The sequence below is a fragment of the Sceloporus occidentalis genome, unplaced genomic scaffold (genome assembly GCF_023333645.1).
Source record: "Sceloporus occidentalis isolate IW3139 unplaced genomic scaffold, rSceOcc1.0.p SCAF_1, whole genome shotgun sequence".
Classification (NCBI taxonomy): Eukaryota; Metazoa; Chordata; class Lepidosauria; order Squamata; family Phrynosomatidae; genus Sceloporus; species Sceloporus occidentalis.
Genome location: NW_028316981.1, coordinates 120,520,597 through 120,533,149, shown reverse-complemented (window position 1 = coordinate 120,533,149; position 12,553 = coordinate 120,520,597). Strand labels below are relative to the sequence as shown.

At 39.6% G+C, this 12,553-nt stretch overlaps 1 protein-coding gene across 2 annotated transcripts in view; it reads right to left on the bottom strand.

Annotated features, from left to right (window-relative positions):
- LOC149322050 (dynein axonemal heavy chain 9-like) overlaps window positions 1–12,553 on the bottom strand; it is a 261,190-nt gene that overhangs the window by 91,132 nt on the left and 157,505 nt on the right. For both annotated transcript variants that reach the window (XM_089533794.1, XM_089533785.1), the window contains 3 exons: window positions 11,823–11,963; window positions 4,182–4,352; window positions 3,557–3,679 (listed from right to left, as the gene is read on the bottom strand). In XM_089533794.1, the coding sequence (XP_089389920.1) occupies window positions 3,557–3,679; window positions 4,182–4,352; window positions 11,823–11,963 (435 nt within the window). The remainder of the gene's footprint in view (window positions 1–3,556; window positions 3,680–4,181; window positions 4,353–11,822; window positions 11,964–12,553) is intronic.

Sequence of the window (12,553 nt, the reverse complement as noted above, 5' to 3'; positions counted from 1 at the left end):
GCTGTTTGCTTTTAGTTACGTATGCTTTGCCTTTTTTAATGTTAATAAACATTATTATAATAAAAAGATTCCAGCTTTTTAGAAGACACATAGAAACAATTGAGAATGCATTCCTAAGTTTACATAAGAAACAGACTATGATTCTGAAGGTGCAATTCTGTACCTGTTTCCCCAGCAGTAAAGCCACTGAATGCACAGTGGGGCTTATTTCTAACAGTGTATGATTGTTATGCATGGGTTGGTTTGTTACTCTGCTGCAGCATCCAAGAGATTTAAGATAGAATAGAGGGAGAAAACTAACTCAGGTTTCCTACAAACTCAGTCCATCAGATTTAACTGAATGTGTTTACTTCCAAATCACTGTGGAGTTTCGGAAAACAAGTATCATTTCCTGACAGCCACAAAAGCTTAGGTGCTACCACTATAACCACCACCACTCTATTGCCAACCTACAAATTGCTGTCCAGTCTTACAAATCCAACCCTGTCTAATAGCTTGAACTAAGCCTACATTCTGCCAGATAAAGGAAAGACGTAAAGGAACCAGTGGAAGTTTAGGGGAGTGGGGATGGAATTTTTGTGTTCTAGCACTGTCTCCGTGTCTGTGAATGCTGTTTTTCAGCAACACAGAGTCAAAACAGTTTGCTGGATTGATTTTATATTTTGGCCTCATTCCCACTACATTTTTAACCAGTTTGCAAACCGGTTTGAAGCAGTTTGGAGAGTGAGGGCATGCTAGACCCATTCAACCCTCTTCTTTTTGACACTAATTTTTCTGTGTTTTTTGCAATAAATCGATTCAGCGCAAGTGTGAACAGGATGCAGATTGGAATAAATTCTTTTTTATGATGTGATCAGATGATTGCCCACTGAAGTGGATCCCTCTGGAATCAAATCACTGGTCAATGCAAACGAGAAGTGGGTTATTTTACACCAAGAAAATGTGATCGGGGCAAATGCAGTGTGAACCACGCTCCACTGTCGACTCGATCCATCAGTACGGATCACAAATAGATTTATTTGTAAATGGGAATGAGGCCTTAGTGATGCAAGCAGGGGGCTGTGTCTATTGAGTGGCTTTGGCTCAATTGCTCCATCTACTCAAAACAAAGCCAAGTCAAGTTTCTGCTCTCTTTTATATAAAAACCATTCAGCTATCTACTACACATATCCATTTCCTGCCAATTTTCCTTATAAGACTTATTTTCTAGATCTCTGACAATCTTCATTGCCCTCCTCTTTTTTTAATATCCCTCTTAAAGAGTGGCATCCAGAGGATGTCTTATATGAACCATTACTCCTCATGACTTAGAAGCTACAGTTCTAACTATAAATTGTATTTGCTTTCTTTTGCAGCCACATCATGCTGTTGACTCATATTGAGTTTATGGTCAACTAAAAAGCCAATAATCCTTGCACACACAGTACTGCCAAAACAGGGTTTTCTTCATCTTGTGCATTTGCAAATTTGTGTCCAAGATGTCTGCCCAAGAACTTTATCATGGCTGTCCCGCCACAATTGTGCTAGTTTAAGAATGGAAGCATACTGGTTTGGCATCATTTCATATCACATGTTTCCCCGTGATAGCACATTGGCCCTGCGTTGACAATCCATGGTCACGGGATCTGTTTTCCTCACTGCCAAATGCCACTTTCCAAGAGGCAGGACAAGGATCGCTGCTGAGCCAACTGCCTCCTGAAGCCAGCTGCTGTGTGAATGTTGACAGCCACAATCACTGTTCCTCTCCTTCCGAAACTCGACACTGCTGTGGGCACATTCACACAACACCCCTGTGCTTTGGAAGAAAGGGGGACAAGCTATCATCACAGAATTAACTGCTTCTTGAAGCTGGTTGCTTTGTGAATCTGCACAAAACAGTCAGCTTTGAGAGGCTACTAGCAACCACAATCGCTGCTCCTCTCCTCAAGTTCTCACACCACATGTCTGCATGAGAAGAGAAAATGCAGCAGAATAATAAATAAATAAATAAAACTTTTATTTGTACCCCGCTTTTCTGCTTCAGGAGCAATCAAAGTGGCTTATATGATTAAAAGGCAGTCACAATATACACTACATACAGTCTGTACAATACTCTATCTACCTCCCCCCCCCTTAAAAAAGGATTAAACACATTAAAATTTAAAATCAATTGTTAAAATACTGATAATAACATCAATCTACAGGGAAATAGTAGAATGATACTTAAGGTGGGGAGAAATCATTAACAAATTGTTCTATGCAGGGAAGGCCTGCCGGAAGAGATCAGTCTTAACAGCTTTTTAAAAGCTGTCTAGACTGGAAATTTGACAGCTCTCTTCCGGCAAGGCATTCCACAATCTGGGACCTACCGCATGACGGTAGCAATGAAACAACAGTGAGACTGGGAGCCTACTGCTGGGTTTTGCCTGTCAGTGAAAAGGTGCACTTTAGTAACAAATGAAATGCAAGGCAACAGCAGGATGGACACAAAACTGTGTGATAAGTACTGATCAAAGAGGTTTTTATTCCATTAAAATTCTGTTTTTCTAGCCTCATGTGATAAAGTCCTTAATCAGAGAGGTAGAACATGTACATTCCAAGATATTTTAGGACTGTAAATCTGATCAGCTTTAGCAACCATAACCAATCATGAGGGCTTATAGCAACTGCAGTCCAACAACATCTGGAAGGCCAGACTTTGTCCACTCCTGGCCTAAACACAGAACTTTGCATTTATATATTTTAAAACTAGTTTTGTTAGTTTCAGCCTAGTTTTTGATTTTCCAGCATCAAGATCATTTTTAATTTCATTCCTAATTTCTCAATGTTAGCCACTCCCCTCCCAATTTTGTATCATCTACAAATTTGATAAGGGTTCACTAGACTACTTCAGAAAAGGCAAAAATAAAAGCATTGAACAACATCAGACCTAGAACAAGAGCCCTGTGGCAACCTACTCAAAATGATCCTCTAGAAAAGAAGCTACCTTTAATAAATAATAATAAATAAAATTTTTATTTATATGCCGCCCTTCCTACGATCAGGGCGGCTCACAACAGTTTAAAATATACAAAATACACGGTTACAAAATTAAAATCAAGCAACAAACAAAAACCCCATAGCCCAACCTCTTGGCCACGGAAGAGGAGGGAGGCCCACAGGATATTTATTCGGGGAATGCCTGTTGGAATAGGAAGGTTTTAAGATCCTTCCTAAATTGGGCCAGGGTAGAAGACGAGCGGAGCTCTGTGGGCAGCGCGTGCCAAAGGGCTGGGGCAGCTATGGAGAACGTCCTCCGAGTAGTGGAGGCCAACCTAGCCCCAGGCACCTTCAGTAGCTGCTGCCCAGACGTTCTGAGGGTGCGAGGCGGAATGTACGGGGAGAGGCGGTCCTTTAGGTATCCTGGGCCCAAGCCATTTAGGGCTTTATAGGTAATTACCAACACCTTATATTGAGCTCGGAAGCGAACGGGCACCCTTTGACTAGGGTTTTCCAAACCAACTGTGAATCAATGTTACAATTTTATAATCTAGCCCCATATTTAACCAGGTTGTTTATTCTGAGTTAAAATAACTACCTTGATGCCACCCCAGGACTGGCTTGACAAAAAGTCTACAGGACTGGTGACTCCTGGTTGAGCAGGATATCGTAGGAGGAAGTCAAGTTCCATAGCATTGATTTCTTTATTCATCAGAAGTACCTGCAATGAAAACCCAGATAGTGTTGCAGGAAATGGAGACTTTACTATAGACTATAGAGTAGCTGAAAAATAGTCTTTCTAGAAAGAGTATCTCTAGATATCTCTAGATCTAGATTTAGCTCTATCTCTAGATAAAGCAACACATTCCAGAATGCCACAAGTGGAGTAGGAGTAGTGTATTAGAATTGCAGACATTCTTGTTTAATCATTTTCATCTGAATTAACCTTTATAGGTATTTATATAATACTATACACTCAGTGATGGTGAACCTTTTCGAGGCCGAGTGCCCAAACACTGTAGGTGAGTAAGAATCTTAACAATAAAAGCACAAGATCAACCAGAACAGAGAGGTATAGAGGCGACTGTCTACCTTTCACTGGAAGAATCAAAGTGTTTTCCATTTAGGAGGTGATGAACAAAATACAGTAACAGAGAGAGCACCTCATACCAGCAGACAATACAGAAGAGTTAAAATGGTGGTACTATGCATCAGCCATTTACTTGGAAAGTGACTTGGGCCATGTACATCAGTTTGTCACATTCAAAGAGCCCACGAGTTGTGTACTGGAACACAGAGCAGGTGATACTATCGATGAGGTTGGCAACTCGCTCTTGCAGATTTTCATCTGGAGATGCTCTTGCAACAGCTTTCTGGAAGACAGCACTGAATGCCTATATGTGGAGAGAAAGGGTGGGGGGATGCATGCATGAATGAATGTTGCTATGTTGACTTTTCAGTCAGTTTAAAAACATTCCTGGCTTTAAACATACTATGCTGATTCCATCTAACCTTGGAAATTATCATTAAAGGAAACCAGCCATTTACTAAATGTTGTTCTGGTATTTTTTATTGGAACAGAAGCATCGAAGGTTATGGCTTTCAATAACCAATGTCCAAATCAGAGTGTTGAAAAATGACTTTTTGGATTACAGTTTCCAGAAGTCTTATTCAGTGGCCATGTTCTAGAAGACTTTCTTCCTGATGTTTTGCCAGCATCTGTGGCTGGCATCAATACACATGCAAATCATTCCTGCCTTCCCAGGGTCACACAGTATATACATACCCAACTCCTTTCCAGGCAAGCATTCTCTGAAGATGCCAGCCACAGATGCTGGTAAAACGTCAGGAAGAAACTCTTCTAGAACATAGCCACATAGCCCGAAACAACCCCCCCACCCCCCAAAAAAAACCCTATGGATGCCGGCCAGGTTAGGAGATTCTGGAAGGTATATTCTAAAACAGTATTTTCTGAGGCTCTGTAGCTCAAGTTTGTTTTCTTCTTGGCTTCTCCTTTCTCACTTCTGCCCCACATTGCTTTTTACCTCTACCCAGTCTACAATCCTCAGCCATCTGCTTGCCTCACCCTCTTTCACCACTTGTTCTGTTGGCCTCCCTGTTACTGGATTTCTCTCTCTCTTTTCCAGTTTCATATAGATTCTCCTTTCCTCAAGCCCTGTGAGGTTCTAACATAGCTCCTTCTTCCATTAGCTGTCAATTCATCAGTTTTCTGGCTCCCATCATTTTAAAGACAGAAGAGATGACTCAAGCTTCATTTGAATGTACAGCTTCATAAACATAATATTGCAGATCTACTGCAACACATTTGACTACTATATATTATATAACTAATGTAGTTCTGAAAAATAATATGCACATTATATTAATTGCATGTGCCTAGAACATCATTATCTCCAACACTTTTACAGTCCAGAGAGTAGGTTGCTTGGTCTGAGATGGATAAGGAAAACAAATGAAGATATGATGTCTAATTCAAGGTTTTTGACAAAATATCCATTTTCCCTAGCAACTGAATCAACGCCTTTGAAAATGATGTTATGAAGGACACTGGATTCCCTGGGGAAAATGCACCTCTTATTCTATCCCCTCTAGAGACAACTCAAAACATAAACTTCAATAAAAGAAAAATGTTGCTGTCTTTACTGCAGCCAAACCAATGGCTACGCACTACTGAAGACTGTAAGAATTAGATTTTTCATATAAGATTCCCTTGAGGGCATTCTTGCCTGAGCTGAATTTATCAGAAATAGAAAAACAAATAGATTTTTTAAAAAAAATCTGATAAAAATGAGAAAGACACATAAAAGCATTCGTAGATTGCTCAGGAAAATAAATATAAAGGAAAAATTGCTGGTGTATATGTGTATGGAAGTTAGAGTTTGATTAAAGATGGTAAATGCTGGTTCTCGAGTTAAATGCCAGCCAATACATTCCATTAGCCCTTGGGAGTTTGTTGTTTCTCAGAACTCAGGGACTCAGCAAAAAAATATAAACTATTAGCAGTTGATAGCAGCATTATGTCTAGATGGGAAATATTACTAAACTACTCATAGGATAGTTTAAAATTTTAAACATCAAATGTTTTTAAAAACTTGCTCAAATGTCATTGACTGAAGACTATAAAGGTCTGTTTAAATTTGGAGAGGGGTGCTGTTACTTCGATATATTTTGAAACTGATGTATCATCATTTTTCTCTAAGGGGTCATTGGCTGGATTTACATTTTGACACTGCTTTAACTGCCATGGTTCAAGCTATGAAATTCTGGCATTTGCAGTTTTAAAGATAGTTAGTTTTCTCCATCACAGAGCTCAAGTGTCAGAACAAACTAAAAATCCCAGGATTCCATAGCATAGAGCAATGGCTGTTAAAGCGGTACCAAACTGCATTAATTCTGCAGGGTGGCAACAGCCTTTGTCTTTATTCAACAGATCTTTTAAACCAATTGATTCATATCAACTTCTCATTTAACATGTCATATCTTGGATGCTAAAAAACAGAAGGAATGAGAGCAAATAAATACTGTATAAATAATCTTTCCTGTGTCACACTTTATCCAAAGCCCAAATTCACAAAAATTACATCTGGAAGATTAAGCCAGTCCAGATTTTTTTCTTTGGCAAGGTCCACAGGCCAGCAAAACAAGGATAGGTTGAGGATAGGTGACCTTGCTCAAAACAAAACACTGCAGAGATCTGCATGTGACACAGGATCTTCGAGGCAGCAAAGTGAAAAAAACTTCCATTCACAGTCATGAACAACCATCCAGAAACCACTGAGGAAACTGGTGAGAGCCACAGTTGGGACAGTACACATATGTGCATTCCCCCCATTGTTCTCTCTCATGTCCATAGCTTGAAAAAGTTTCTTTTTCTTTTTTTTTCTTTTTTCTTTTTTTTTTTTTGCAACTCCTAGACTCTTAGACTCCATCAGCCAGCATGGTTGCATCCTACAGTTTGATAAAACACAGTTTTAGAACTCCCTCATGTTTCTAGTATGGTAAATCTTTTTTATTATGAGTCTTGCTGTGGTGAGCAAAACTTTTTTGACTGCTAAACAAAATAGAAAATGGAAATATACGGCCTTGAGAAACTGAGGTGAGAAAATCCTTGAAAGAAATATAATATTATCCCCCCTTTCTTCAAAAAGCAAGCAGTTTTGGGGGGGTGTTGATCTTGTTCATGGAGGGGGGCAGGTAGTTGTAAAAGCACAAATCAGTGAGCATATTTGGCCTAATTTCTGTAGTTGGAAGGACACGGATAAGACCCAGCACTTCAAACCAGTTTTTCATCTCTTATTTAAATACTCTTATATACAACAAAAATCTACTGCCCCCATCCCCAGGGAGGAGGTCAGATTGCCAAGATGTATTTTACCATTAGTTCTGTCTCATTGAATATTATCAAATTGGGGGGGGGGGGGGGAGCAAAAGGCACACTCGCAGGAAAGCTGCACAGTCATGCAGAAGATTTTCAGACACTTCGCATTTATCTAGGACTTAATTCATTTAGATCCAGGAATGCTCCAGCAACAAACCACTCACAGGGAAGTCCCATGAATTGTTTGTTGCTGGAGCATTCCTGGATCTAAATGAATTAAGTTCTGGATAAGCATGATATCATCTGAAAATCTTCAGTGTGATCATGTGACAAAATAGTCAAACTGTCATAGAGGGAACAAGACAAACAGTGCAAGGACCCAAAAGTGGGAGGCAAAAAAACTTACACAGGCAGAAAGTCAAGGGGACCCATGGTCTTCGATGTCTCTACACTAATGCACAGAGCATGGGAAATAAGCAAGATGAACTCGAACTGCTAGTACAACAAAGCAAATACGATATAATAGGCATCACTGAAACCTTGTGGGATGAGTCTCATGATTGGAATGTAGATATAGAGGGGTATAACCATTTCAAGAGAAACAGGCCGAACAGGAAAGGAGGAGGAATAGCCTTATATGTCAGGGACATTTACACCAGTGAAGAGATCCAAGACATCAATCCTGGAAGCCAGGTGGAGAGCATCTGGATAAAAATTTATTATTTATTTATTTATGGTATGTATACCCCGCCCTTCAGCCCTAATGGCTATCAGAGTGGCTTACAATTATTATTTTTAATTAGACAGTTCCCTGCCCTCAGGCTTACAATCTAAAAGACACGACACAAAAGGAGAAGGGAATGGTGGTGGGAAAGGGGATGAGGTCCAGTGGTTCTTCTCTCCCTCTGAGGCCTGGACCAAGGCAGATGGACTGGAGGGAAGGCTCTTCTTCTTCAAGATAGATGGAGCTGGGCCTGCCTGGTCACACCCTCTCAGGCCGGAAGATGAGTTATGGAGGGAGGAGCCTCTTTCTTCAGGCTAGTCCTGATGGAGCTGGGCCTGCCTGGTCAACTCCCTCACAGGCCAGAGGATGACAGTTATGGAGGGAGGAAATTAAAGAGGAGGGAAACAACCCCCAAGTCAGACGGAGGAATTGGATGATGCCTTTCTAGAACAGATGACCACACACTCAGAAAGGAGAGATGTAGTAGTGTTGGGTGACTTCAACTATCCTGATATTTGCTGGAAGTCAAACTCAGCCAAATCCTCAAGGTCTAGCAAATTCCTCACTTGCCTCAAACACAATTTCATTGTCCAAAAGGTGGAAGAGGCAACAAGGGGGTCAGCTATTTTGGATCTGATCCTAACCAACAGGGATGACCAGTTAATGGAGTGTAAGTGGTGGGATCCTTAGATGGAAGTGACCATTTTCTCCTACAGTTTGTTATACAGTGGAAAGGAGAAGCCAGGCATAGTCAGGCATGCATTCTAGACTTTAGGAAAGCTGATTTTAGTAAACTCAGAGAAATACTGATGGTAATCCCATGGTCAGGAATACTAAAAGAGAAGGGGGTTCAAGATGAACAGGATTTTCTCAAAAGGGAGATACTGAAGGCACAATTTCAAACAGTTCCAATGAGGAAGAAATTGGGAGATGTCAATAGAAGTATAGTGTCTAGATCAAGAGAAGTAATAGTGCCACTCTATTCTGCTCTGGTCAGGCCCCACCTGGAATACTGTGTCCAGTTCAGGGCACCACAATTTAAAAAGGATGTTGAAAAACTGACTTAGCTACCGATCATTAAGAAACTTTTAAGCACTGACTCTAATCTTCTTGGCCCTTGTAATGTTCCAGCCTCAGACTTCTTCACAGAAATTAGTCAGTGATCCTATTACAAGAAATAAACTTCTAAAAGTCCAGGATATTGTTGCATTGAAGAATCTTTGCTTGAGTATGCTATGTCTACAGCGCTATATAAATAATAATAATAATAATAATAATAATAATAATATGTTTTTAAAAAGAGAGATGATGATGATGATGATGATAATGATGATGATGATGATGATAATAATAATAATAATAATAATAATAATAATATGGAATGCACAGTCTATAAAGCTAATAAGTTTTCCAACTGGAAAGTATTTTAAAAATTAAAAATAAAATATATAAACGTTAAAAAATGCTCCAAACTGCACAGGCAAGCGCTGGATTCTAATTCCAAGAATTCTTTTCCAAGAAAAGAAACTCTAACTCAACATTAGGAAGAATGTCCTGCCAGTATGAGCTGTTCAACAGTGGAGTGCACTACCTCAGAACAGAGATCTGATAACAGAGATTAGATGACCACCTGTCAGAGTTGTTTTACCTGTGGATTCCAGGACTGATAGCCAGATAGACTAGATGACACCAAGGTACCTGCAAACTCTATGACTCTACGTTTATGTTGCCATCAGTGATCGCAAACCAGAGGCACCTGTGATATTTGTGTAACCACAATACACCATCTCAGGGACAATGGAGCTTCCTTTAACAGGGAGAATCAAATTTGCAGCCACTAACTGCAACTTGATAGTGAACTCCCTGAAACAGATGTACAACCCAGAAGAAATATATATGTATACTGTGTAATGAAAGTTTGCAGGCCTAGTTTTGAGAGGCTGGTGCAGAATTAAGGAACACTTATAAGAAATACATACACCACATAGCTAGGGATAGAAAGGTGACAACTGTAATTGTTACAGTTGTATAGTGTTGATAGGGTTAATGAGTGCTTAAATGACTTAAAATCCCATGTCTTATCCATCTATCCTAACCTCGCTTAGACTGATATTCTTAGGAATCATTCCAACTCTTCCCTCTGCCACCTTTTTGCTCTTTCACTACTTCAAAAGTAAAACTAACTTAAATCTTCCTCCTGTTCTAGCTTAGCTTAGTGTAGTGCCCAAAGAGAGCTTTCCTATCCCTCATGGAGTTCCTATAATAAAGGTTTAATTTATTTCCTACACGCATTGCCATCAGTGCTCCTTAATCACAGTCACGAGTTGCTGCATGCATTCACTCTCTATCAGGTAGAAGAACCAATGAACTAAATGACAGGTGGGCGAGAAGGTGGTTAAGACTCAAATGCCGGGAAAAGCTCCATGAAGTCTGTAATATACTCCCAAGAGGACCAAAGTCAAGCCAGTGATTTCAACATCTAAAGCTTGGTCAGTTTCATCTCAGGCATGTAAAATAGCATATGGCCTCCTGGAAAGAAGACAACATGCCAAAAGTAAGATGGCAGCTCCCTGCTGTTCTGTGCCAGTCAGCAGCTTGTAAATGGGCCTGCAGATAGGTCTGGGGCCCTAGCATTATGAGACACAGTGACTTCTTAAATTAAAAAAAAATAAAGAAAAGAGAAAAGAAAAGAGAAACACAGCAGTCTCTTTTTAAAATCTTGTGTGGAATGGTGCTTTTTGATAACCAGCTTTATGAAACCAATATATCAACAACTAGCAAATACAGCAGGGAGCTGTCAATCCATTAAAGGCAACAGTGCATAAGATCAGAATGGATCATGACTACAAATTCATCCTCAGTAAACACATCATTTGCCACTTGCACAGATCCTGTTCATCACCTGCAGCACCTATTTTTTAAATTCTGTTCATCTGCTTATTCACTTACATCAGTATTTATAGCCTGCCTGTCTGTATTTGGATATCTTCAAGACAACATTCAATTATAACACTAATAAGATAAGCTAAAACAATACAACCTCTTAAAAATATGCATACAAGCAATTAAAACAGCAACCTGAAAACATACTAGCAAACACTAGCAGTAAAGCACTTCCTCCGAAGGCCCTGATTAAAAAGATACCCAATGAAATAAAACATTTCAAGCATTTTTAAATGCACACATTTAAAAGCAGGCAAAGAAAGGGACATAAAAAGCTGACTTTGGAGGCCACTTCATAACTTGGGCAATGCAGTCAAAATGGCCCCTTTTCAGTTCTGAACCAGCTTGACCTCTGTTGGCAAGAGAAGAACAAGGGAGAGCATCAAAAGCTGAAGTGTTTGAGCATGTTCTATTGGGAGACCATAATCTTCAAGATAGGCCAATCCCACAATGATTAGAACTTCAAAGTCTAACAATCCTGTAGTCAGAAACAATACTTCAAAGTCAGGTGAAAAATCAAAGCCACAAGAAAAAATTCAACTATCACTATGGCTGACAGTGCACTGCAGAAATAATGCAGTTTGACACCACTTTAACTGCTATGGCTCTATGCTATGGAATCCTGGAACTTGCAGTTTGTTGTGGCTCCAAAGTTCTCTGACAAAGAAACTAAATAGCTGTGGTAGTTAATGTAGTGTCAAACAGCATTAATTCTGCAGTGCAGATTTAGCCCATATTTGAAAATCAAAAGGGTTTTCCTACAACTTCTTTCATGACAACAAATAAATGCACAAAATGTGCCCAGTGTGAACTGCCTGGGAAGTTTGAAAGATTCCTCCAAACGTATAAAGGCTGTACCTTTAGGGAAAACTGGTACATGGGATGGATAGTATTAAGGTCATTCATGATGAAGTACAGCAGGGAGGCACGGGCTGCTGCAGGACGGTAATGCTCCCTAGCCTCATTAATCTTAGTTTCTGTCACCTTGGATTCCTGGACCTGTAGGAAAGTAAAAGCAAAATCATGAAGATGCAAGAGAGTTACATCTGTTCATGCAAATGTTCTTTACTTAACATTTCAAATGTATATCCCCTCCTGCACACTTTTTTCTGGCATTTAAAAAGTCCCAGTAATGTAAAATCCAAGCACATTCCACATGGAAATGAAAGACATTCAGTTTCCAAATTCCGTCTCAATTGAAAGGTAATTCTTTGTTATCAAGAAACTGGCCTCTGTTGTTTCTTCTTCCTTTTGCATGGACCGTAAAGTGGAGACATAAAGTGAATCTGTATTGAATAGTTATATTAATGTCACACCATTGTAATTTCTATAATTTGTAGGGAACCCTAATTCTATAATTTGTGGGATTTATAGCTCAGGGAGGTACCTGGAAGTTTCTGCCAGTTCTTAAAGAATCCAGCTACAAAAGTTCATTGATTTAATCCTCCATCTTTTTTTTTTCCTCATAATATATTGGTATTTTCTAGGTACCTCATCAAACTATAAATATTAGAATTCTTAGGATGAAGCCATGACAGAGAAAAGGCATGAAACTGAAATAACTGTGTAATGCAGACACACCTTTACTT